Source organism: Gopherus flavomarginatus, chromosome 8, assembly GCF_025201925.1.
Source record: "Gopherus flavomarginatus isolate rGopFla2 chromosome 8, rGopFla2.mat.asm, whole genome shotgun sequence".
In the NCBI taxonomy this organism is placed as follows: domain Eukaryota; kingdom Metazoa; phylum Chordata; order Testudines; family Testudinidae; genus Gopherus; species Gopherus flavomarginatus.
Window position 1 is genome coordinate 20,713,354 of NC_066624.1, and position 22,313 is coordinate 20,735,666.

General features: G+C 37.9%; 1 protein-coding gene and 1 long non-coding RNA gene across 5 annotated transcripts in view; both read left to right on the forward strand.

Annotated features, from left to right (window-relative positions):
• ABCB7 (ATP binding cassette subfamily B member 7) overlaps positions 1-22,313 on the forward strand; it is a 66,588-nt gene that overhangs the window by 4,432 nt on the left and 39,843 nt on the right. The window contains exons 1-4 of one of the 4 annotated variants that reach the window (XM_050964643.1): positions 11,288-11,579; positions 12,905-12,982; positions 16,541-16,627; positions 21,794-21,913. In XM_050964643.1, the coding sequence (XP_050820600.1) occupies positions 11,538-11,579; positions 12,905-12,982; positions 16,541-16,627; positions 21,794-21,913 (327 nt within the window). In that variant the 5' untranslated portion in view covers positions 11,288-11,537. Of the gene's footprint in view, positions 1-11,287; positions 11,580-12,904; positions 12,983-16,540; positions 16,628-21,793; positions 21,914-22,313 lie in introns of those variants that run through there. The other 3 variants (XM_050964644.1, XM_050964641.1, XM_050964642.1) reach the window with 3 other exon arrangements.
• Positions 7,557-9,643, forward strand: LOC127056639 (uncharacterized). Its single transcript, XR_007775866.1, has 2 exons — positions 7,557-8,893; positions 9,014-9,643. It is a non-coding gene; the product is annotated as an uncharacterized LOC127056639 (long non-coding RNA).

Consider the following 22,313-nt stretch of genomic DNA (forward strand, 5'->3'; position numbering starts at 1 on the left):
GTAAGTTCAACTTTCATGATAAAGAGATTGCACTACAGTACTTATATTAGGTGAATTGAAAAATATTATTTTTTGTTTTACAGTGTGTACTTATAATCAAAGATAAATATAAAGTGAGCACTGTATACTGTCTATTTTGGGTTGTAATTCAATATATTTGAAAATGTAGAAAATGCCCAAAAATATTTAAATAAATGGTATTCTATTATTGTTTAACAGTGTGATTAATTGTGATTAATTTTTGTAATTGAGCGATTAATTGTGATTAATTTTTTAAATCCCTTGACAGCCCTGCTATAAATCCTTAAATTATTTGGGCCCTGATAACATCAGAGATGGCCTCTCTTCTTATGGCCCTGTTTAAACTATGAACTCACATTCTAACTCTCTCAGGCTTTTAAACACAAGTGTATACAAAGTAAAATAACTTTTTTAAAAAAAATATGTAACTAGCTGTGACCAGTTCTAGGAGTCTGTATTTAAAAAAATATGAAATCCTTTCCTACTGGCTAGTAGGTTTAGGCCACAGGTTAGGAAGTATCTGTGCTAGCAACCCAAACCACACTCATTGTACTAAAAAAGGAGTAAAACAGTCTACAGTAAAAGTTTTATCTGCCTTGTTGGGGGAGTAGGGGTGCTGATAAGTGAAAAATTCTGGTTAACTAAGGGGGAGGGAGTTTGGGCGCGGCAGGCGGTGCAGGGTTGGGGCACGGGAGGGAGTTTGGGTGCAAGAGAGAGCTCGAGGCAGGGGGTTGCAATGAGGAAAGGGTTTCAGTGTGCCAGATCTGGAGGGCGCTCACCTGGGGTGGCACCTTGCAAGCGGTGAGCTGTCCCTGCTGTTCCTAGGCCAAGGCGTGGCTCTGTGCACTGGCTCTGCAGCTCCATTTGGCTGGGAACCACAGCCAGTGGGAGCTGCAGGGGTGGCGCCTGCATGCGGAGACAGTGCGCCGAGCTGCCTAGCTGCGCCTCCACCTGGAGCAGCAGGGACAGGTTGCCACTTGCAAGTAGCTGCCCAAGGTGAGCATCACTCGGCATCCTGAAACCCCTCCCATGCCCCAACCACCTGCCCTGAGTTCCCCGCACCTAAACTCCCTCCCAGAACCCGTGTCCCACACCCCCTCCCATGTCCCAACCTCCAGCCCTGCTCCCCATTCTGCACTCTGAACCCATCATGGCCATTCCTCCGCCTAGGAGCAGCAGGGACATGTTGCCGCTTCCGAGAAGCCACGCAGCACCAGGTAGAGAGCCTGCCGGCCCAGTGCCAACCAGACTATAAACTGGACTTTCCATGAAGATTAGAAATGCTGGTTTTTAGAGTTTTTTGGTTGATACAGGGCCTGATAACACAGCTTTTACTGTATTATAATGTCTGCCGTTGTATTTAATTATAACTACCATCTTTGATTAATACATTTTAAAAATGTGTTGAATAGTAGAAAAATACTTACTGAATGTGTAATTTGATAGAATAGTATTTGACCAGCTGTTAAAACTGGTTTATTATTGAGTAAATATTTACTTTGATTTTTTTCACTTAATCATAGGACTGGAGGGGACTTTGAGAGGCTTTCTAGTCCAGTCCCCTGCGCTCATGGCAGGACTAGGTATTATCTATTAAAATGTTGAAAATTTGCCAAATACTGTTTTACCACCTCTCTTTTTTCTTGCCTTCACATGACTTTTTTTAGTATAGTTCATTTTCCATAGAATATTATAATTTTTACAAATTTATTATTGCTATTTATAAAATATTATAACACTAATCATAACAGATCTAGTTTTAATCTTTTTAAAAGCAAATCATCATAAAGGCTGCTGTAATCTAGACTGGCTGAAAACCTATTTACAGTCTAATTCCCTGTCGTTAACTGTATTAAATTCAGAATTTTGCCTTGCAGGGTTAAAGATTAAATTCAGTAGCAGCCAGAGCAACTATAAAAAGGAAAAAAGGCAACCATAAGAGTTTCTGCTAAAAGGGCACAACTAGTATGTGACTGACAGTAGAGTATTGTACTGAGAATCACCAGGGAGGGCTGTAGTAGCTAGTTTTCTTTTATAAGCATTACTCTGTAATAATTCCAGTCAGATACCAGCATAACCCTGCTTATGAAACACACTTAAGATTAAGTCTACAAATTGGAATAGATTTTAACTGGGTTAAGGGACAATCTTGTTTAGCTACATCTGAGAGAAAATCAGAATTTCTGCCTCACAGAAAATTCTGATATTTCGACAGTTGTGTTTTGCTCTGCATTGAAATGAAAGACCAAAATATCAAAATTTTTAATGAAACAAAAAATCTGAAAAAATTTAACTGCAGGATTGTTGAAATAAGTTCTTGTTAATTTCAATTTTAAATAGGTTTATTTTTATGTTGGCCTATGCTAAGGCCTAAGCTTGCTATAATCCACTAAAATAATAAAAGTTAAATTAAAAAAAAAATCAAGCAGTATATGTTTGCTGCTGAAGTTTTAAAGAAAGTCAAACCACTGAACTCATGGAAGTCACTGGCTAAGCCTCTGGGACCAGAGTTTGAAGTGCTAAACCAGCTTTTGACAGCTGTCAGCTTTCTAGTGAGTGCAGAAAATATTTTATTCTTTTTCAGTTTATTCAGTCAGTTTAGTAAAAAGACTAATTCATTCACCAGGCTGCTGCGGGGAGCACCAGGCCCTTAAAATCACTGCCGGAGCCCTGCAGCCCCTACCCTGTTATAACGGGGTTTCAGCTGTAACGTGGTAGGGATTTTTGGCTCCCCACTACCGCATTATAGTGGGGTAGAGGTGTAATACTTCCTGATTTGATAAATCAATAAGTTTTAAATGCAGAACATGTTTTGATAAACTTATTTTTTCCCATGTATCCAGTACATTTAATCTAGCTTTATTTAACTAACTAAATAAAATTCTGATTTTATGCATTTTTAATTTAATTTCAATTTCCATCCAAATGCAGCTTGACACAAACCACAAGTAAAAAAATTAATAATCTAATAAATAAAAGAAGTATCATTCACCATTTTCTAACATAATAAATATGTAAAAATAAAGTCTGAATAAATGTATGTTAATCTATAAAACTGATTAAGTAAATGTATATAGGTATAGTGTATCCTGCAGATTATTAAATAATAGTTCCAAATTTAGGGTATAGGTTGAGATTGAGCTGAGTACCTGAAATCTGTTAACTTCCGGATAAGTCTGAATCCTTCCCATGCTATTACATATCACTTATGGCATGAATGATCCTCTGTCATTCCTTCTTCAGCTGCCCAGTGTATTCCTACTGTGGCACGAGCTCTGGCTTCATTATTAACATCCATCCCAACTGTTACTATTTTTTTGGATACCTTTAGAGATAATGGGCTGTTTCACTTTGACGAATTTCAGCATTTGTTATTCATTCCATTTAATACCTAGTATTTTTCTAAGGCATTTGCTTTCAAAGGCATCTGGATATCTGTATTTTTTGGATTTCCAGCTTTCATATCCATATGTTCAGATAGAAATAGCATTTGAATGGAAGATTCATAATTTCATCTTTAAACTGTAGATTTTTGATGCCAAATCTTGTTTAAGGTAGCGTATGCAGCTGCTGCCTTGCCAATTCCAGATACTATTTCTTTCTGGACATCCCTGTGGCTTGAACGTTACTGCCAAGGTATGCTAGTTGATTCACTTCCTGTATTCCTTTGCCTTCCAAAGTGATATTAGAATTGCGAGTTGCTGGAGTTCTCGTTGAATTTTTTTCTTTATAACTGATTATTAGCCTGGCCTTTTTGACAATGCTGAACAGTCACTTGGTCTTTCCTTGCATGTTGGTTGAGCTGTCGCTTAGAAGACCTATGTCATCAGCAACGTCTAGATTTTCTAATGTATTGTTGAGCCTTGTGATGCCTGTGTTGTATCCAGCTACGCTTTTTGTCTTCATGAAGTCAACAGCATTGCCAAGCCCTAACGGTGAGGATTGATACCAGTTAAGTGCCTGTCTGATTTTGAAATAAACTTCTCCTTTTAAACATGGGCTTAAGAGATCTGTGTTGATAATCTACTGCATAGTTAACTTCTATGTGCTTCTTAAGTGCTAGAATACGTATATTTTGGACATGTACTTTACCTCAGTTATTTTTAAAAGTATTTTCAGAAAGCAAATAATTTGAACTGGCTTTTTTCTAAATTGGTCAGCAGCATACTCCATTTTATCTACTTCTATTGCTGTTTTTTTGCATCTTGACATTTTCCATTCTTATCTCTGTTTTCTGACATTTGTTCAGTAATTCTCTCTCCCTTTTCCTACACTTACTTATTTATATCTTTTAAAAGTACAACATTCTATAACTTGCATAGGCATAATGTAGAAGGTGACATCTAAACATCAAGTCACCTTTAAAGTCCAGACAATTCTTATTCCCTTCCATTAGAATTTTGTGGCAAAGTCCTAAATGAAAATACAGTTCCATTGAAACAATGAACTGTAACAGGGACGCACCCCTCCCCCTGCTGCTGAAATGCCAGAGTGGTGCAGAAAATGCTTTGCTGTATTCTTGGGTTTATGTTGTCCAAAGACAACTGAGACAATCATTTACACATACAGAGTTACCTGTTATATTACTAATATACAAGTCAAAATTCCTGCTCTCAGCTATGGATATATTTGATAATACATTCCAGTAGATGTTGCCAAGTAACTTTTTTTTTTTTTTTTGGTTCCCAAATAAAATTCTTGGTAGTCTGGCTCATAAATAGAAACAATCAAAACTGTAAAAATGCAAAGCAGAATTGTAAAGTAAGTATTTTAAACACATCTCAAATGTTACAATGAATTGAAGATCCTTGAAATATTCTTGAGTAGCTATTATTTCAGTTTGATAATAATCTTAAACCTATATTTATTGCAGAAGTACATTATTTGACTAGCTTTTCATTACCATTGGTTCTGATTAAATGCCTGTGACAGACATAATTCTATCACAGACCAGAATAAAGTTGTTGTTGTTTGCTTAGATCGACAAAATGGCTGGACAGAAATAAATTAAATGACAAAAGACTATGTTCAAATGATGATAGGGGTCTTGTTTTTAAACTTGTGCAAGACAAGAAATTCAGAGATAAGGCAGAAGCTTGGTCCATATCTTGCCCTTTTGTGATGAGATACTGCAGCACTATTCTAAAACTTGTGCAATATTTATGCACAATGGATTTAAAACAAAAAATAAAATGAATTCATCAACTTGAAACATTCATTGTTCGTCTATTTTGAATGATCTTGAAAAGTTACATCTTTAGAAGATTTTTAACAGGAAGATGATTTCAGAGAGTGGTGCATAAGTGGGAATGTAGTCTTAGTCAGTCTGCTTTGTAGTGAAGTAGATATAAATTTTTAGTTAGTGAAATGAGTATGATATGGCATATCATCTTGCAAAAACCTCCAGATTATCAAGTGATAAAAAACTACTGTCTGTGTCAGTGGTTCTCAAACTTTTGTACTGGTGACCCCTTTCACATAGCAAGCATCTGAGTGCGATCTCCCCCCCCCCCCTTATAAATTAAAAATACTTTAAAATATATTTAGTACCATTATAAATGCAGGCAGAAAAGCAGGATTTGGGGTGGAGGCTGACAGCTCACAAGCCCCCCACCCATGTAATTACCTCATGACCCCCTCCGAGGGTCCCAACCCCCAGTTTGAGAACCCCAGATGTATTGCATAGAGTAACCTCGTCAGACTTTCATTTCTCTCATTACCTTCCAGTTTCTAAGAAAAGAAGCAATGAGACAATATTGTCCAGCACCACAGGCAGTACACGTATATGCTAGAAGCTGGAAATGGGCGACAGGGGATGGATCACTTGATGATTACCTGTTCTGTTCATTTCCTCTGGGGCACTCAGGGCCACCTTTACGCCTATTCCCTGGAATCGGTCCCCACGCCTAAGGGGGCCCCACTCCAGGGGTCTTCGGCAACATTTCAGTGGCGAGGGGTCTGCTCCAGGGGTCTTCGGCATTTCAGTGCCAGGGGGGTCCTTCAGTGCCGCGGAAGACCCGGAGTGGACCCCAGACCGCCGCTGCGTATTCCAATCAGGCCCCATGGGTCATAAAGCCAGCCCTGCTGGCACTGGCCACTGTCGGAAGACAGGATACTGGGCTAGATGGATCTGTGATCTGACCCAGTTGGGCCATTCTTATATTCTTATGATCTCAGTACATTAACCATTGTCAAGTTTTTGTAGAACTCACAGAAAAAGTGAGTTTTAAGGAGGGATTTGAAGTGGCTTTCAGGATGTTTACTGGGAACTCCACCCAAGCGTGAGGGGTAGCATAGGAGATAAGCACAAAGGTGCTTGTTTTAAAATACTGTATAACAAGTGGGCAATGGAGGCTGGCGTCAGGCAGGAGTCAAACTCTGTACTGAATGAGAGATCAGTAGGGTGGGTGTAGGCCTTGAAGAACCCTGAAAGTAAAGACATTAATGCATGTTTTAGCAACTTCTGCATTACTTTAAAAATAGAAAAAGGCTAGGGTTAAATATATGGGGAAAAGGCAAGGCTAAAAATAATAAAACAAGGTTTAAACGTTAATAACTTATCATTAGTTCCACATTATTAAAATGTTTGCCCATCATCACCTTCATTATTTTGCATTCATGTTGTATTCCATTTCCTTCAACTTGAATTTTTTTCTTTCTTTAGTTGTAAGTTCTTTAGGGTGGAGCAGTATTTATATGTATGTTGTGCATTGTTTAGCCCAATGGGGATCTATTTTAACCGAGACATTTGGGTGATACACCAATACAAATAATAGCGATTCATGTTTCCACTCTCTCACCTGCCTAGTTCAATAGTTGTTCAGAGGCTTGTTGCCTCAAAACAGAGTGCAAAGAGATGTTAACTTTTGCATCCTGGAGAGAGGAATGGATTCTACGGAGAAAACAGACATAGTAAATAATTTTCTTAAGCTTCTTCTATACACAGGATAGTGTGGAACTGTGTCCAGGCTCCAAACCTTAACATTGAGATGAATTTTATGTTTCCACAAATATAACTTCTCCATCTCATCCTTCCAAGTGCTTTCTATCAGAGCTCCTATTTGACTTATGACATCTGCTGGATATTACTGAAGACCAAAATGTTGGATGTGGCCTACATAGTGAGCTTGAAAAATGACCCAAGTAAATGGAAATGCAGTCTTTAGAGAGTTTAGGACCATTCCCAAAGCAGTTTACCTGCATCTGAAAGAGAGCCTATAATAAAAAAGATTATTCAGTCTAGAAGAAACATAAAGGGGATAAAGAAGAATATGATTAGAAAGACCAACAGTCCTAAAACTAAGGCAAATTGTTACATGATTAATCTGGATGAGTCAAGTAGTATGCTTAGGGGTTCCCTTAAAAGTAAGATTATGTACGTTACTGGAAAGTAGAACTGTAAAAAGCAGAAATAGGCTAACTTCAAATTTCTTCATTTTTTCTCCTTGTCTTGCCATTCCAGGCACAATGTGGAATATGTGATAAGATCTGCATTTTTTTTCATTCATACAAGAGTGTTTTTTTTAACTTTGCTTTCTAATAAGCAGTCACAACAAAGATTAATAACTGAAGATGCTATTTCAATTAAATTTATTTATGTTTTTGTCGCCTGTTCTAAGACCTCATCTACACTACAAAGTTTACTGATAAAACTTGTCTTCTGTTGGCACAGCCTTGCATATGTCCACACCCATTTTTAAGACCTACTGACAAAACTGACCTGCTGATGAATCTAATTGCCCCTGTCATGTTCTTTAAAATCAGTCTTTTTTCCTCTTCCCAGCTGCCTTCTCCCCCCGCCCCCTCCGCATTTCCCCCATGGTCTTGCAGATTTATGTAAAACACAACATGCAACAGTAACAAGAACATTTGGCTTTCTGAGATCCAGGCTGTTCATAAGACACCTCTGTTGACCCTTTAATCTGCCAAACATGTGCTCCACTGTGATCTTGCATGTACTTAGGTGGTAATTAAATCTTTCCTTGTTCCTTTCTAGCTGCCAGGTGTATGGTTTCATGAGTCAGGGAAGCAAAGGCTGGGCTAGGCATCTGAGAAACACAGTTTTCACACTGGTGGGGCTTCAATGCGTATGCCAGTCTGTGCTGTCATCTTTTCAAAAAGACCTGTAGTCTTAAAGTTGCAAGTATCATGCACCTTCCCTGAGCACCCATCATTAGAGTAATTGAAACATGACTGGTGACACACCCACACTTGCATAACTATGGGAAAATATTCTTTTCTCTTTATGTACTCAGAGACAAAGTTTTTGGAGTAAGGGAGAATTCCCTGCACATTGCCCAGAATCAGTCCTGTGCATCAGGACACACTTAATGAATTTGGATTATCACCTGTGGATGGTTTAATGGACTGTGAAGTGATTTTGATGGCCTCGGGCCATTTCCCAGTAGACACATCTCACCAAAGAAACCAAATGGTGGCTGTTGAAGTTGTGGTGGAAATGTGTGAGGGAGTTAGGTTATCTGTCCAGAGAATGAAAGTGTCATCAATGTATATCATAGGTTTTATAGTGCATTTTCTCAGAAATTCTTGCTTGAGGTGTCCCATGAACCATACTGAGGAACCATCCCAGTACCTGTGACTGTTCCCGTGGTTTGGACAAACTGTGTGGTGTTAAATGTAAAATTGTTGTGGGGGAGAATGAAATGGATTAGTTTGGCGACATCTTTGAGGTGCATATCTGAATATTGTCCATTGTCTTTAGGCAGACTTTGATGCTATCATAGTGAGGATTTTGGTATATAGGAAAGGGCCATACATGATGGGAAGGAATGTGTTCTGAGGGAAATTGTTAATATTGTGGAGTTTCTGGAGGAAGTAGATTGTGTCCTGGAGGAAACTGGCCCTTTGTGTGGTGAGTGATGTGAGATGGTTTGTGAGTCTTGATATTCCTCAGTAATGTGTGTTAACCTCTTATGCTTAACAACCTGTTCCACCTGTTGTTTAACTGTGACCCTCTGGTTACATTTTCTAGATCTGAAGAAGAGCTCTGTGAAGCTCAAAAGCTTGTCTCTTCCACCAGCAGAAGTTGGTCGGATTAAAAAATTACCTCACCTACCTTGTCTCTTAAATATACAGCATCAGCCAGCATAAGCCGTCTCTAAAAACTACAGATGAAACGAAGAGACATGCAGCTACCTTTTTCAGAACTGGTCTCAGATTTTCAGTGTCCTGCTTGAGAAGTCTTTTTCAGAGGTCTGAACAAGCTGTGGCTCTCATTTAAGTCAATATAAACAGCAAAATAAGGAAAATTTGTCATCTTTCTGTTGTAATGAAAGCTGCTTAGCTGAAGATATTTTGGTAAAATGCATATAGCTTTCATTTTTAAAAAGTTATTTTTGATAGCCCCTTCTACAATGGTGAGACAACTTTTGCCATTTTTAAGAATCAGTCAATTTAAAAACAATCTTATGAGTTTCCTAATACGGAAATCCATGGATTTTTAAGCCATTAGTGGGTTCTGGTGTTCTTTATCAACATATATGCATGTCTTTTTAGAAGAGTCTTTCCAAAGAGATCGCATTGATAAATACACAAGGGAGGTTGCTACTAAATTCTTGTAATTATTGCTAAATAATAAAATTTAATCAAATGAGGAAGTGAAGTTATTCTCGCGCAAAATGACTTATTTTAACCAATGTTCTTTTCAGTTTTATCTTTCTGTGTACAGTGACTGCCTAACTAAGCTTAATATACTGAAAAGCCCAGTCCGATCAGTTGACCTCTCAACATTCCCATACTTTCCTTCCCACTGTCCTCATTCCCTCTAATCTAAATTCAATCCAACAATTATCGTTCACTTTTTCTTTTCTCTGTACCTTTGCCACTCTTGCTTACTCCCACGTATCTTCTCATTCACTGTTACAGTTGGCATTTACTTTCACTCATTCACTCAGACACTTCTTTTAACTCTTTTCTTTCACTGTATCTTTCCTTCTCATTCTTCCTCCCATTTGTTCAAATACACTCTTACTTTGCATCCTCCCTCCTGTTACATTTTTTCCTCTCTTGCTTTTAAGGCCCAGTATAACTCCCCAGTAAAGCCAGTAGTAAGATTCTCATATACTTCCGCAGTATTTGGATTCATTTCTAACATATCTTAGTTATGCAGGTAACCATTGGTCAAAAGTGGCAGCATAGCATGATGCTGTCTGGAATAGTTTATTGGAAACTTAGCTGTCTCTGTAAAGAGTTTATTATAAATCTAAAGAAATATCAAATGTCTGCCAAGATTTGAGTTTTTTCTCCTGCAGTTGTAGCAGTAACACAGTGAAAACACATCTACGGTGATAAGGTCCATCTTCACTGGCAAGACCAAACAGTCTCTTTATCATATGAGGACATTACAGTGTTGCGACTGAGATGGGACCTTCCGAAGGCTTTGTTCCCAATGGGATCCGAATTATGCTATTAATGACCATGATTAAACGAAGTTGTTGCTAACAAATTTCTAGTGCTGTTTCCGTGACCACCGTGGACAGGAATTTTTTTTTTTGTCAGAACATGGATTTCAACTACAGTTTATATAGGCAACCACGGGTCTGAGTATTTGACATAATTTGGCTTGTTATATGCTTATTTAAAGAGACCATGCCAACTTCCAATCTCGTCAGTTTAAAATGAGAGTTAAAACTAGTTACAGATACTATTACTGCCCTGAGGGCTACCCCTGCCCCCCTCCCTACTAACTTCAGTGATCTTACTTCCTATCTGAAACATAAAATGAAAAATTCTCTTTGTGAATGTTGATGTCAGTGGCAGTTGGAAGGGGCTTAGCACTTCTGAAAATCAGACCACTTATTTAGGAGCTTAACTTGAGGCACTCATTTTTTTAAAATGTTGACCTGTATGTGTGGGTGCTTAAGATTTCCAGTGCCACATTAGACCACTGGCACATCAGATTTGTTAGCTTGTCTCTGCAAATGATGTGCCCACAACTGTGTACTACTTTATAAAGATTGTCTGGAGGATGGGGTTGATACTGCAGGGGACGCCTTGAAAAATTGACTGTTAAGACTGAAAGCTGTTCTGGGCAGGGATGTAGACTTCTGAGTCACTGAAGCACTTTTGCAAAGTTTACCCTAAGTTCTATTGAAAGTCATTATGACTTGCATGTTTTTGAAAATTTTACCCTTTTACCTTTTATCTTATTCTTACACTTTATCTTATTTCTTATTATCTTATATGGTGAGTGCCTTGCCTGCCCATCATGCTAAGCAATAGTTGGAAAATTGTTTGCAAAAACTGTTATGCTTAAAGACCAGCATGTCTTCGTGTCATTTGGTCAAGACTCTGATGCTAGAAACATGGATGTCATGCTGACACTTTTCATAAGCACTACAGCATAAATCAGAGACAAACTTTTTGGTGTATCAACCCAATGTTCCAGTAAACCCTTAGGATGCAAACAGGATCTTCTCAGAGAGATTTAAAGAAAACCATGTTTTACTTTTCTCTGCTGAGGTGTGGTGCTGGAATGCATCACACTGGCTTATTGAATGGCATGCATAACTAGAAAGCCATTTGCTACAGTAAGTGCCGTAAGTGTCTGATACATCTTTAAAAGTAATTAATAGAATGTTTAATATCAAAAATACTTCATCCTATATGCAGGATATAATACAATAAGATGTGTTAAAACGGACAAGTATTATATGGTGAAGAAGTTAGCTTCACTTGGTTGTATTTCTTCAGCAATTTGTAATGTACTATGTGACTTAGGACAAGTGCAAAAAGGAAGTTTAAGGCAATGTGTAGAAAATATACACGGGGCCATGCTGCTATTTGTTAAGGTTAAAAATGTTTTTCTTAAGAGGTTATTTTCTTGATGTTTGTTCTTTGCCTTGAGCCAATGACTGCTCTTTTGCTATTCTGCTGTACAGTATTGATTTATATTGTGCATGCTATGCAGCCAGTATCACAACAGAGCTGTAGGAGACTGGTTTATGGTGGAATACCAGCCAGGTGCTTTAGGAGTATCAGGACCGATTGCAGAAACAATCATTGGAGGTAGAGAACATATTTCCTGGCTGAAATATACCAGTTATGTTATGGAAGCACACTGAGTGCCCCTGTCTGCTGTTGCCTGGGAGGACATTGCTCACCATTCTTACTGAAAGGAAGAATGTAATGAAAACAGCCATCCAGGTTTAAGACTGTTTCTTACTGTTTCTATAGCATCCAAAGGGTTTTAGGAACTTCAGAAGGGTAGACAGACAAGATCTGTGTCCTACAGCACTTAGAATACAGCGTTCCAGTTTCTGTAACAGCATCTGCTAGTAACCTATATTATGCCTATGCAGAGTCCCATATTTGTGACTATGGTGTGTTTTATATCCCATCTGCAAAAAATTGCAACCCAGTCATGTTCAGATTCATAGCAGTGGCAGCCGTTCCCAGGCAGAGTTGTAGCTTTTGCTAGCCATTTGGTCCAATGTACAAGCGTAATATATAAGGTAAGAGGGAATGAAAACAGGGAGGGCAACAAGGATAAGAATAAAAAACAGAACAGAAGGGGATATTTGAAAAGAATGCAAAGGCCATCCGAGAACAAAACAGAATGAGAAGAGAAGAAGGACTTATGGGCTTTCAAGGAACAAAGGATAGGAAGCCTAGTGAGAGCACGGATAGAGATGGGGGAAAGGTTTGTTGACATTTTGCATTTTTAATAGTTAGAAGAAATTTACTTTGCACCTGCTCCCCACCAGTTGTTTTCATCTTATTTTTTCTTTGGTCACTTGTCAACTACTGTCTTTTGTTTAATTCTCATATTCTGCATGTTTACATGAACTAGGTGAAATATTCTCTGATCATGAAGTATACACTCTTAATTACTCAATCTTCTCTTTTTTCTTCTTTCCTGCAGATTCCCCAGACATTCAGACAAGCTACATGGCAAAGTTTGGGGTGTGGCTATTCAAGACAATTATTAGATGCTGCAAAGGTAGGATTAAGCAATCTTTCCTCCTCATACTCTCTCAGGGGGGGAAAATTCTATCCCTTGGAGCGTCTTCCAGTATATACTGCGTATTTTACATCCTTTATATAATTTCCCCTTTTTATGATTTCTAAGTACTACTAGATAGATGACAAGTTATGTTTCTGCCTCTGGAAATGGAGAGAGAATCTCTGCTGAAATCTTGATAGTCTTCCCCCTTTGAAATATCTTTCTAAATCTCTAAAAATCAATGCCAATATAGTAATTTTTCAGAAAGCTTTTAGAAACGTACTTGTAGCTTGTTGACCTTCAAATTTATCCTGCGGTTTTATGTCTGACAATATATGGAAATCTGAGTTTTCTCAAATATGTAAAGCTTTATTACGCCAACAATATGCTTAGCTTATGGATACATATGGAACATAAAGAAACTTTGAAAATTTATTGGCACCAGTGGGGGAGAGCAGTATGCCGGGTTTTCAGCTGTGTGAGGGTTGCTTTCTGTGTTACTAATGTAAACATAAGGGAATTTTTTTTTGTTTTTAGTCTTCATCTGCTAATAATGACACAGAGAAATTTGTAGGATGGAGTAACACCAGGAAACTTATCTAAATTCTCACCTCTTCATTTTACAGTTATATCCCACAATATGTCTTTTCTTTAAATACTCTTAAACAATTTAGGGTTATTGTTTCAAATGCACCTAAGTGTTTTAGGAGCCTAAAACCCATTGCTGTTCAGTGGGATTTAAAAACACCTCACTGACTTTTTTTGTTGAAAATTTTACCCTTTGAGTTTATAAAAGTGAGTGACAGAGATGGAATTGAGAGTCAGGGTCTCTTAAATTCTAATATATTAGATCATGCTACCTCTCATATACATTATATATGAGGTTCCATAATATTGTCTGGTAGCTTCCCCTTATATTTAGGTTGCCTAACTTTTTCCGTTGTAAAAGATTCTTGCTACTTTTTTTTTTTTTTTAAAGACGCTCTACCTCCATTGTTTTCAGCAGGCCTTCAAAGTTAAGGAGAAATCACTTGGTTAGGGAAGTGATTTGTTTGTCCCATTAAATTCCATTTAGTTTAGCTGAATTATAAACTGTTAAATCATCATTTCCTGTTTCTTATTTGTATTAATCAGAAAAATTTTGGAAGTATGCTAAAATAACTGAACACGATTTAAAAAAAAACAAAAAAGGTTCACACTACCGCTGCAGCAAACACCACACTATACTGGCAATGTCTGGGAGCAGCAAGGGACTGGACCAGGCTGTATTGCCTCAACCTACACTCCTCAGACCTGGCATATGGCTCCTGCTTCCTCGCCCCCTTTTTGGGAGCACCATATGGGCCATGTAACTGAAGCGGTAGAACAGGAGTTCTCAAACTGGGGGTCGGGACCCCTCAGGTGGTCATGAGGTTATTACTTGGAGGGTTGTGAGCTGTCCAACTCCACCCCAAATCCCACTTTGCCTCCTTCATTTATAATGGTGTTAAACATATAAAAAAGTGTTTTTGATTTATAAGTGAGGTCGCTCTCAGAAGCTTTTTATGTGAACGGGTACAAAAGTTTGAGAACCACTGTGGTAGAAGTCTGTGCTGCCCTGCTGCAGGCTTAGGATTCTTGCTGATGCACGATGTGGAGATTATTACAGAGGTATGTAACATTGTTTTTATATTTTTTTTAAACTTCTAGGAAATGTGTTAAAAAAACATTATTTGGGTTGCAAATTCAAGCAATCATAGGTTAGAAATAGCACTTGGAATTGCCCATGCAATCTTAATTATGCCCCTTTGTACATATGGATTACAATATCGTTTTTAATGACATGATCATATACTGTTTATCGCACAGGAACCCTACTTATTCAGTGCAGAGATTGGACACACAAAGGGACAGAATAAAGATTTAATGGACAACTTTAAATTTGGCTTTTAGTCACTTTTAAGTGCTTGATTTTGCAATCTAATTAACTGTGTTTTACTGTAGATTTTTTTAATAAGAAAGGTCTAGTAGAGTAGAATTCAGGAGTTACTGATCCCCAGTTCCATCTCTGTCACTGACTCTCTCTGCCCTTGCGCAGGTCACTTAATCTCTCTACTCAGTTTTCCTTTCTGCAGAGTGGGGATAGTAATATTTGCCCACCTCAAAGAGGTGTTGTGGGTTAATGCTTTGCACAGTACTTGGAAATACTTGTAAAGCTCTGTGTCATTATTATACTTGCCAGATTGATCACAGCATTCCAGACTAATGCAGTGGTTTTAAGCACTTTATTGAAAGTGCAGTTGGGCTTGAAAAGCAGCTTTGTAAAAATACATTTTCTTACCCATAAAGGGAAGGGATGCATAGCTAAAAAAAATAAATCGGGTGACATTTGGATGACTTAATTGGATACAAGTAAATTGCAATTCATGTATTTAATTTATGATGTAATTAAACAATGACCATTGAGACTTATAACCTGTTTATGATTAAGGCTACGATTTAAGCATGTGTATTTTTAGTAAAAGTCACAGACACTTAACGGGCAGTAAACAAAAATTCACGGCCTGTGACTTGACCATGACATACTAAAAATACCAATTTAAATGTGTAGTGGGGGAGGTGATGCCGGGGAGCAAGGGGGAGGAGGCTGCTGCTGGAGAGGGCATGTGGGGAGGGGCGCTGGGGCGGGGGCAGCTGGGGCCAGCATCTCCAGCTGCTGGGGGCCACAAACCGCGGCTCCTCCAGTGGTGTAGGGCTGGGACTGCTGCCTGGACGGTGACTGCTCCGGCTGCGCAGGGCAGGAACGGTGAACTGTGGTCACTGGGAGCTGCGGCGTGGCTGTGCCTGCAGATGGTCAATGTAAACAAACTCTCTCGCAACCCGCCAGTGGATTACACTGATGGGCCGTGTGCAGGCCGCAGATTGCCCACCACTGAGTTAAAGGGTCTACTTAGTTTGGTTTACACCTGCCTTTTATTAATTTACCTTATCTTGAATCAGTTGCTTACTGAACTAAATTGGTATTTCAGTCTCCATGTGGCTTATAAATATGTCCACATAGGTTTTTGCATGGGTTTAATTTATTTATTTATTTTAAGTAGACCTTAGTTAAACCTGGAAAACTTTATGTGTATACAAGATCTTGGCAAGGTCGACAGGAATGTAAAGCATTAAAAACGTACCTTTATCTCTAAGATCAGCAGGTAGTATGCGCCATGTGCACAGGAAGCAGGTCTGTTGAAGAAGTGCCATTTTTACATAGTCATTTTTCAGAGTAGATATGTACTTGAAGGATTTAGAGATCTTTCTGTAACTCTTAGAGATAGTTTCTGCTCTAAGATATTTTGACACGCAACTGTTAAGAGTCTATGGCCTTTGGATACCAGCTTCAGGAGCAAGGTACTGTTCTTGAGGCATAACCTCCATTCCTCTGGATGATGGCCTTGTGCTACTAGATCTTCAGCTCTATTCTGATTGTCACTTTAATTCAGAATTTAAGTTTTGTTCATCATTTTTTAAGTCCGTGATTCTTGTAGTTGCTGTATAATAGATATATATATATTTTTTTTTACATAGCATCTCCAGCGGGGGCCACTGATAGATAAGAGAACATGTTGGCATGGTCATGCAGGTGGAGGACTCCACACAGATCCAAAGCAAGGGGTAAAAGTTTGATTAAACAATGTTACTCAAACTCTGTTCAAGATGCTGTATAAATCAAATGTATGTTCAGCCTTTTCAAACATTTAACAATCGAAAACTGCAAATGTTTCCCACAAATGGCTACTTAGTTTAGTTTTTAGACTGTTGTCTAATAAATACTGTTAGTTGTGAACCTTGGATTAGTAGATTTTTAAATTACCCAGCACTGGTAATGATTTTATCTGCTTATTTTCCCACAAATTCTCTGGCTTTCTATAAATAAATTGTCACCAAAGTGTCACAGTTGTTGACTTGAAATTGGCCTCAGGTATTTTAGACTTTTCATGACAGATACATTCCATTATACTTTAATATGTTCTTTTATTCCTGCTTGTCACTGGCATTTCTAGAACTTGACATTTGGCATAGAAGGAATATGCTTGTGGGTACAAGTCAGTGCATCACTCACTCTACCTTCACTCACTGCAGCAATAAAAAATCAAAAAAAGTGTTAGTTTATGAAGTCATTATCCCTTTAATTAAATGTTTCCCAGACAACCTTAATTCTGACACTTTCTAATTTTTCCCATTGCGGCTTGAATATTCATTTTACATTAATACTTTGTGTATAATTTCTTTTATTTTAGTTTGCTTTTTGAGTCAGATTGCTTCTTCCTCTATGCTGCCGGGGTGCAGAGGGGATAAGAGTAGTCATTGACAGGAGGGACGGGTCCCTGCTCTTAGTTCCAGAGCACGGCCCCCATCCCATCCTGGAGCATCCATTATAGGGAAAGTCTCTCTTCACCCCTTTAGCCCTGGGCTAGAGCAGCCTCAGTTACTGTGAGGGCTTGGCTCATGCCCAGTCTGATCAGCACTAGAGGTTGTGAGAGGCTCAAGCATACTTAACTCTTAAGAAATTGTAACAGTTAAAATCTAGGAAGTCTCCACAGAGCATGTGCAAACTGTGATTTGATTTTATTTGCTTTTTAGAGGTTTATAGCTTCACCAAATTTCTGGCCACAAGTCCCAACTCCAAAGCATGGGGATACTAGAGTTGTTCAAAAAAAAATAGGGTACTAGAATTTAACGTGGACAACAATAGATTTTTCCCTAGCTTCATTCTTAGAAACTGCTGAAGAGCTTTGACTGAAATTTCCCCCAACATTCAGCCAGAGGCAGACACTAGTATGTATAATTTCAGCCCAAATGGTTAAAATTCAGCAAAGTGGTAAGGAACTGAAAACAGGGTCTTATAATGGGAAGTGTCAGGCAACTTAAGAGTTGGCACTATCAGCCCCTTCCTATAACAATAAGCATGTTGACATGTCTGGTGTATATATTTTCCCTTTGCTGGTCATCCTATGAGATTATATACCAAAACATGTTATACTATTAACACTAGCTTAATGGCCTAGTGATCGAAGTCTACACTACACAGAGAGACAGCAGAGACTGGAAGACCATTGGAGACAATAGCAAGTTCTCCTTCCAAAAGGATGGCACAGGCAAGAACACTCAAAGAAAGACCTTTGACATTAGTGATATACACAATCCCATTTTTCCTTTACAGGTCACCTTTAACAGACTTAATTTTTTAAAAATATTCCTAACCTTGTGACTTGTATATCTTCTGCAGTCAGATTCATGTTTCCATACATCTATAATTATATATATGTTCATTTTATGTTGAACTTTGATGTAATACGTATTTGGTGCATCCTTTGATTTCCCCCCCCCCCCCCCTTGATATTTTGCAAGGCTGCTGCAAATCACTTGCTGCCTTCTCACTCTATTCTGAATAGACTGTTTTTGGTTTTGTAACCATTCAGAGCCCTCAAGGAGCCAAGTTGAATTCTTTGTTTGCAGTCTTTATATTTCCTTCTCATTTTTTCTCTCTGATAACTTTCCTGTAAAAAGTCTGACTAGCCAATAGCAACATATAATTAGAACCACTCCAGTCACTCTAGTAGGTTTCATATTAATATAGCACCAGTTTGTTCCTTCCAAACCATTAATGGTGCTAAAAAAAAAAATGTCTTCACTTTGAAATACAAGGCTATTTATGCATATCCTTCACTACAAAAAGTAGGATTTATGCATATGCTGCTGCAAATATCTCCTCTCTTCTGTGTAGCTAGGCTAAGCAGAAATGTTATTTTACATCCTCTACTAATTTTTGAATTGTCAATATATCCACTTGTTAAAGGCTGTATGGAGGGTACTCTAGATTGCTCAGGTACTGTATGTACTGTCAGCAGTTGCCAATGTATCTTAACAACTTTTCTATTCTGGTTGCCATTGAAGATGAGACTCAAAACATAAAGCTGGATTTTTCTGCTAAATTATAGGCTTAAATTTGATATTGGTTTTTCCAGGTTGCTTCATCAGTCTTTTCTCTTAACCAAAAAAACCCGTACCTTTTTCCCTCTGATTCAAACTTGGCTTTCACAGTGAACTTTAAATCTAACTTAGGTCTTTCTCTGGAAATTGATGGAAGTGGGGGAATGCATAAAGTATGCTCCAGTGTGGGAAATATAGAATTATATTGTAAAATCCATCTATTTTCATAGACCTTCTGTTTAGTAAAAATTCATCCAGGAAAGGGCAAATAAACGTTTCCCAACAAACGTAGCCTGAAATGGAAAGATTAACCCATACGGAGGTGATGTGTAATTTAGTTTACTTGCTAGGCTGGCTTCCCTTCAGCTTTAGATAACCTTTCTGTTTTTCAAGATTACCCCGGGTATCCAGTGCTGAAGTAGGAGGAGTTGTTGGTTGTCAATGTAGTACTGTATGTTACATTAGAGTCTGAATTGAGGCACACATTTTTATATGATTTTGTATAGCATGTAGACTTTGGAATTCGAGAAAAAAGCTCTCTGATTTACCCACTAAACTATATCTCACTATAAAAACATCTTGTCTATTTTCAGAAAGATTTGTTCTGTCATCTGAATGTTGGATTTGTCCTTGGTTTAAAAGGGGCTTCAGGGTGGTAGTGGGAGGATATAAAATAAGACATCAGCAAAAGCTTTACAGTACTGTTTAAACTGTAGTCATGTACAGCTAAATGACCTCATAATTCATGAGTACCCAACTTCTGAGACCACTCTGTTAAAAGGTGACATTTTACACACAATTAATCCAACTAGAACAGTTTTGGGGTTTGTTTTTGTTTGTTTTGCTCTGAGCCATAACTTCAATATGTACCAGTTGAAAGAATCTCAGTGTACACTGTAGAATATCCTAAAAGAAAATAAACACTTTTTTAGATAAGAGCAAGAGTCCTTGTCACTATTCTGTAAAGAGAGATAAGTGACATGAAGCTTGTTAAATAATTAAGAACTAGAAACGTTTCAGTTTATGGAAATGCATCTAAATTACATTTGCTTCGCATTATTTTAGTTTAAAATATGAATGTTTAAAAATTTGGAACCTATAGCAAGAATAATTAATTTCAGATGCATTTGAGTTCCTGTATGCTCAGAAACGGAATCTTAGCAACTTGCATTTATTTTTATATATCTAATGATGCACTTAGCTCTTAACTCTCATGTTTCCTATAGTCCATGCAGACCTCTCTCTTGCCTTGATCCCTTTTGTCTCACCGTACTCCTGATTTTGTTTTCTTTCGTGTTGTCCCGGGTACTTGAAACCGGCTCCCAGGAAATATATGCCAAGCCCCTACACTTCATTCAAAAGTCTTGAAAAATGCACTTGTTCCATGAAGCGTTGGAGCGATGTTTAACTGTCACTCTTATCTGTACTGTAACAGTTTGTATAGTTATACTTTAAGCTCTTTGGAGCATTTGCGAATTTAGCACAGTTCAGCACCAGCCCCTTATAAGTTTCTGGTGCTATATAAATTGGCCTCTAGACTATGGGAAATACTAAATACTTCGCATGTTGTCACACCTGTGACATTTTAAGTTAACATTTTTGTAGGTTTTTTCCCATTTTCCAATAAAATTAAAACCATTAATACAAATAAAATGATAGGGAATATACAGTTACACACTGGACATTTCTGTCAGTAAGTACAGGTATTGCATTCACTTAAATTTATTATATAACAATTACATAAGACAATATTCACAAAAATAGGAACATAGGAATTGCCTTATTCTGTCAGAAACATTGGCCAGTACCTGATACTTTAGAGGCAATTAAAATACTTTCCCCTCTCCCCAGTAAACATGTGATATAGTCTACCTCTCGTAGGTTTTATCCTAAACCCTAATAGATTGTTTTAAACGCTGAAATGAGAGTTTAGATCCCTTCCAAAGCTTTAATTTTAGCATAAACTGTAACTCTGATTATTTTTATTATCTATATCGGAGTCCACTCCCTCTTGGAATCTTGCAAAAGTCTTGGCCTCAACAACACATGTGACACTGAGTTCTATGGTCTATTCAGACATTGAATGAAAAAGTGCTTCCTTTTGTCAGTTTTGAATTTTCCACCTTTCAATTTCATTGAATAGCCCCTTATGTTGTTAGAGTACAGAAACTTCTGAAAAGGAGAGCTACAAAAACAATGGCAAACCAATAAGATGCATTTTAACTCCTGTGACATACTTCTACCAGCCATTTGCTGAGGCAACAACTCTTGTTTCCTCTGGAAACATCCAAATGTTTTCCTAAATGGCATTACATTTTTGTCATTTTACAGTTTTTAATTCTCAAATATTTGAGTCTAAAAATCATTTTCCTCCTGTATCATGTATACAATATTTTTAGGCTAAGACACAATTCTGTCATGCCTTTAATAATGTTATTTTTTAGCACTGGTATTTTAATGCACACTCTGCGAGTGGAGGAGTCATGATTTGGAAGAGAATACTTTTGGGGGTTAAAATTGGGGTGTTAAACAGTAAACCATTTTAGGTGAAATAACTGGCTTGTGAACCTATAGATTGAAATTCTTTCCTCATCTTGTTTTTATAGCTTTGTAGATTTTATTACCTTCAGGACAACTTTTAAAAGAAAAATACTTAATTTCCTAATGTCATGAAACTCCTGAATAGATTTTTCAGGTATTTTGAGTAAAACCTTCCTTGGTTAGTGAATGTAACTTTTGTGCTGGGTTTATATTTTGCTTCTTTCATTCTGATGTTTATTAAATAGTGCATTTTGAAATGTATTTCTGTATCTCTTCTAATATGAGGTATGTGTTTTTTCTCAATAGTTGAAAGAGATAGATGCTGGGAAGATTATCAGGGCAATGTTATCTTATGTATGGCCCAAAGACAGACCAGACCTACGAGCCAGAGTTGCCATCTCTCTAGGATTTTTGGCAGGTGCAAAGGTAAGAAATGTTACTTTGCTGAATTGTGATGGCTTTGCTGTAGCTCATTGCAGTCAGGAAGCATTAATGTTGCTGTTACTTCTTCAAGTAGACCTGCAATTTAGTATTTGTCATACAACGCATAGATGTACATAGCATACAGCACAGATGTACTCTTTCTGTTTGTTGAGGTGCTTATAACATATAGATAAAAAAACTCTGGGCGCAGGGGCTGGCCTGGGTATGAGGTAGGGAGGAATTGATTGAGATCAAACACATGATTTGGATTGATCGGGTTAGTTGATTCCACAATTTTCTCACCACTTAATCAGTTAAAGTATGATAGAGCATTGGTAAGTGAGGGAAGCAGAGACGAGAAAGGAATCACACATAGTGAAAGGGGTGAAGGAGTGTGGGAAGA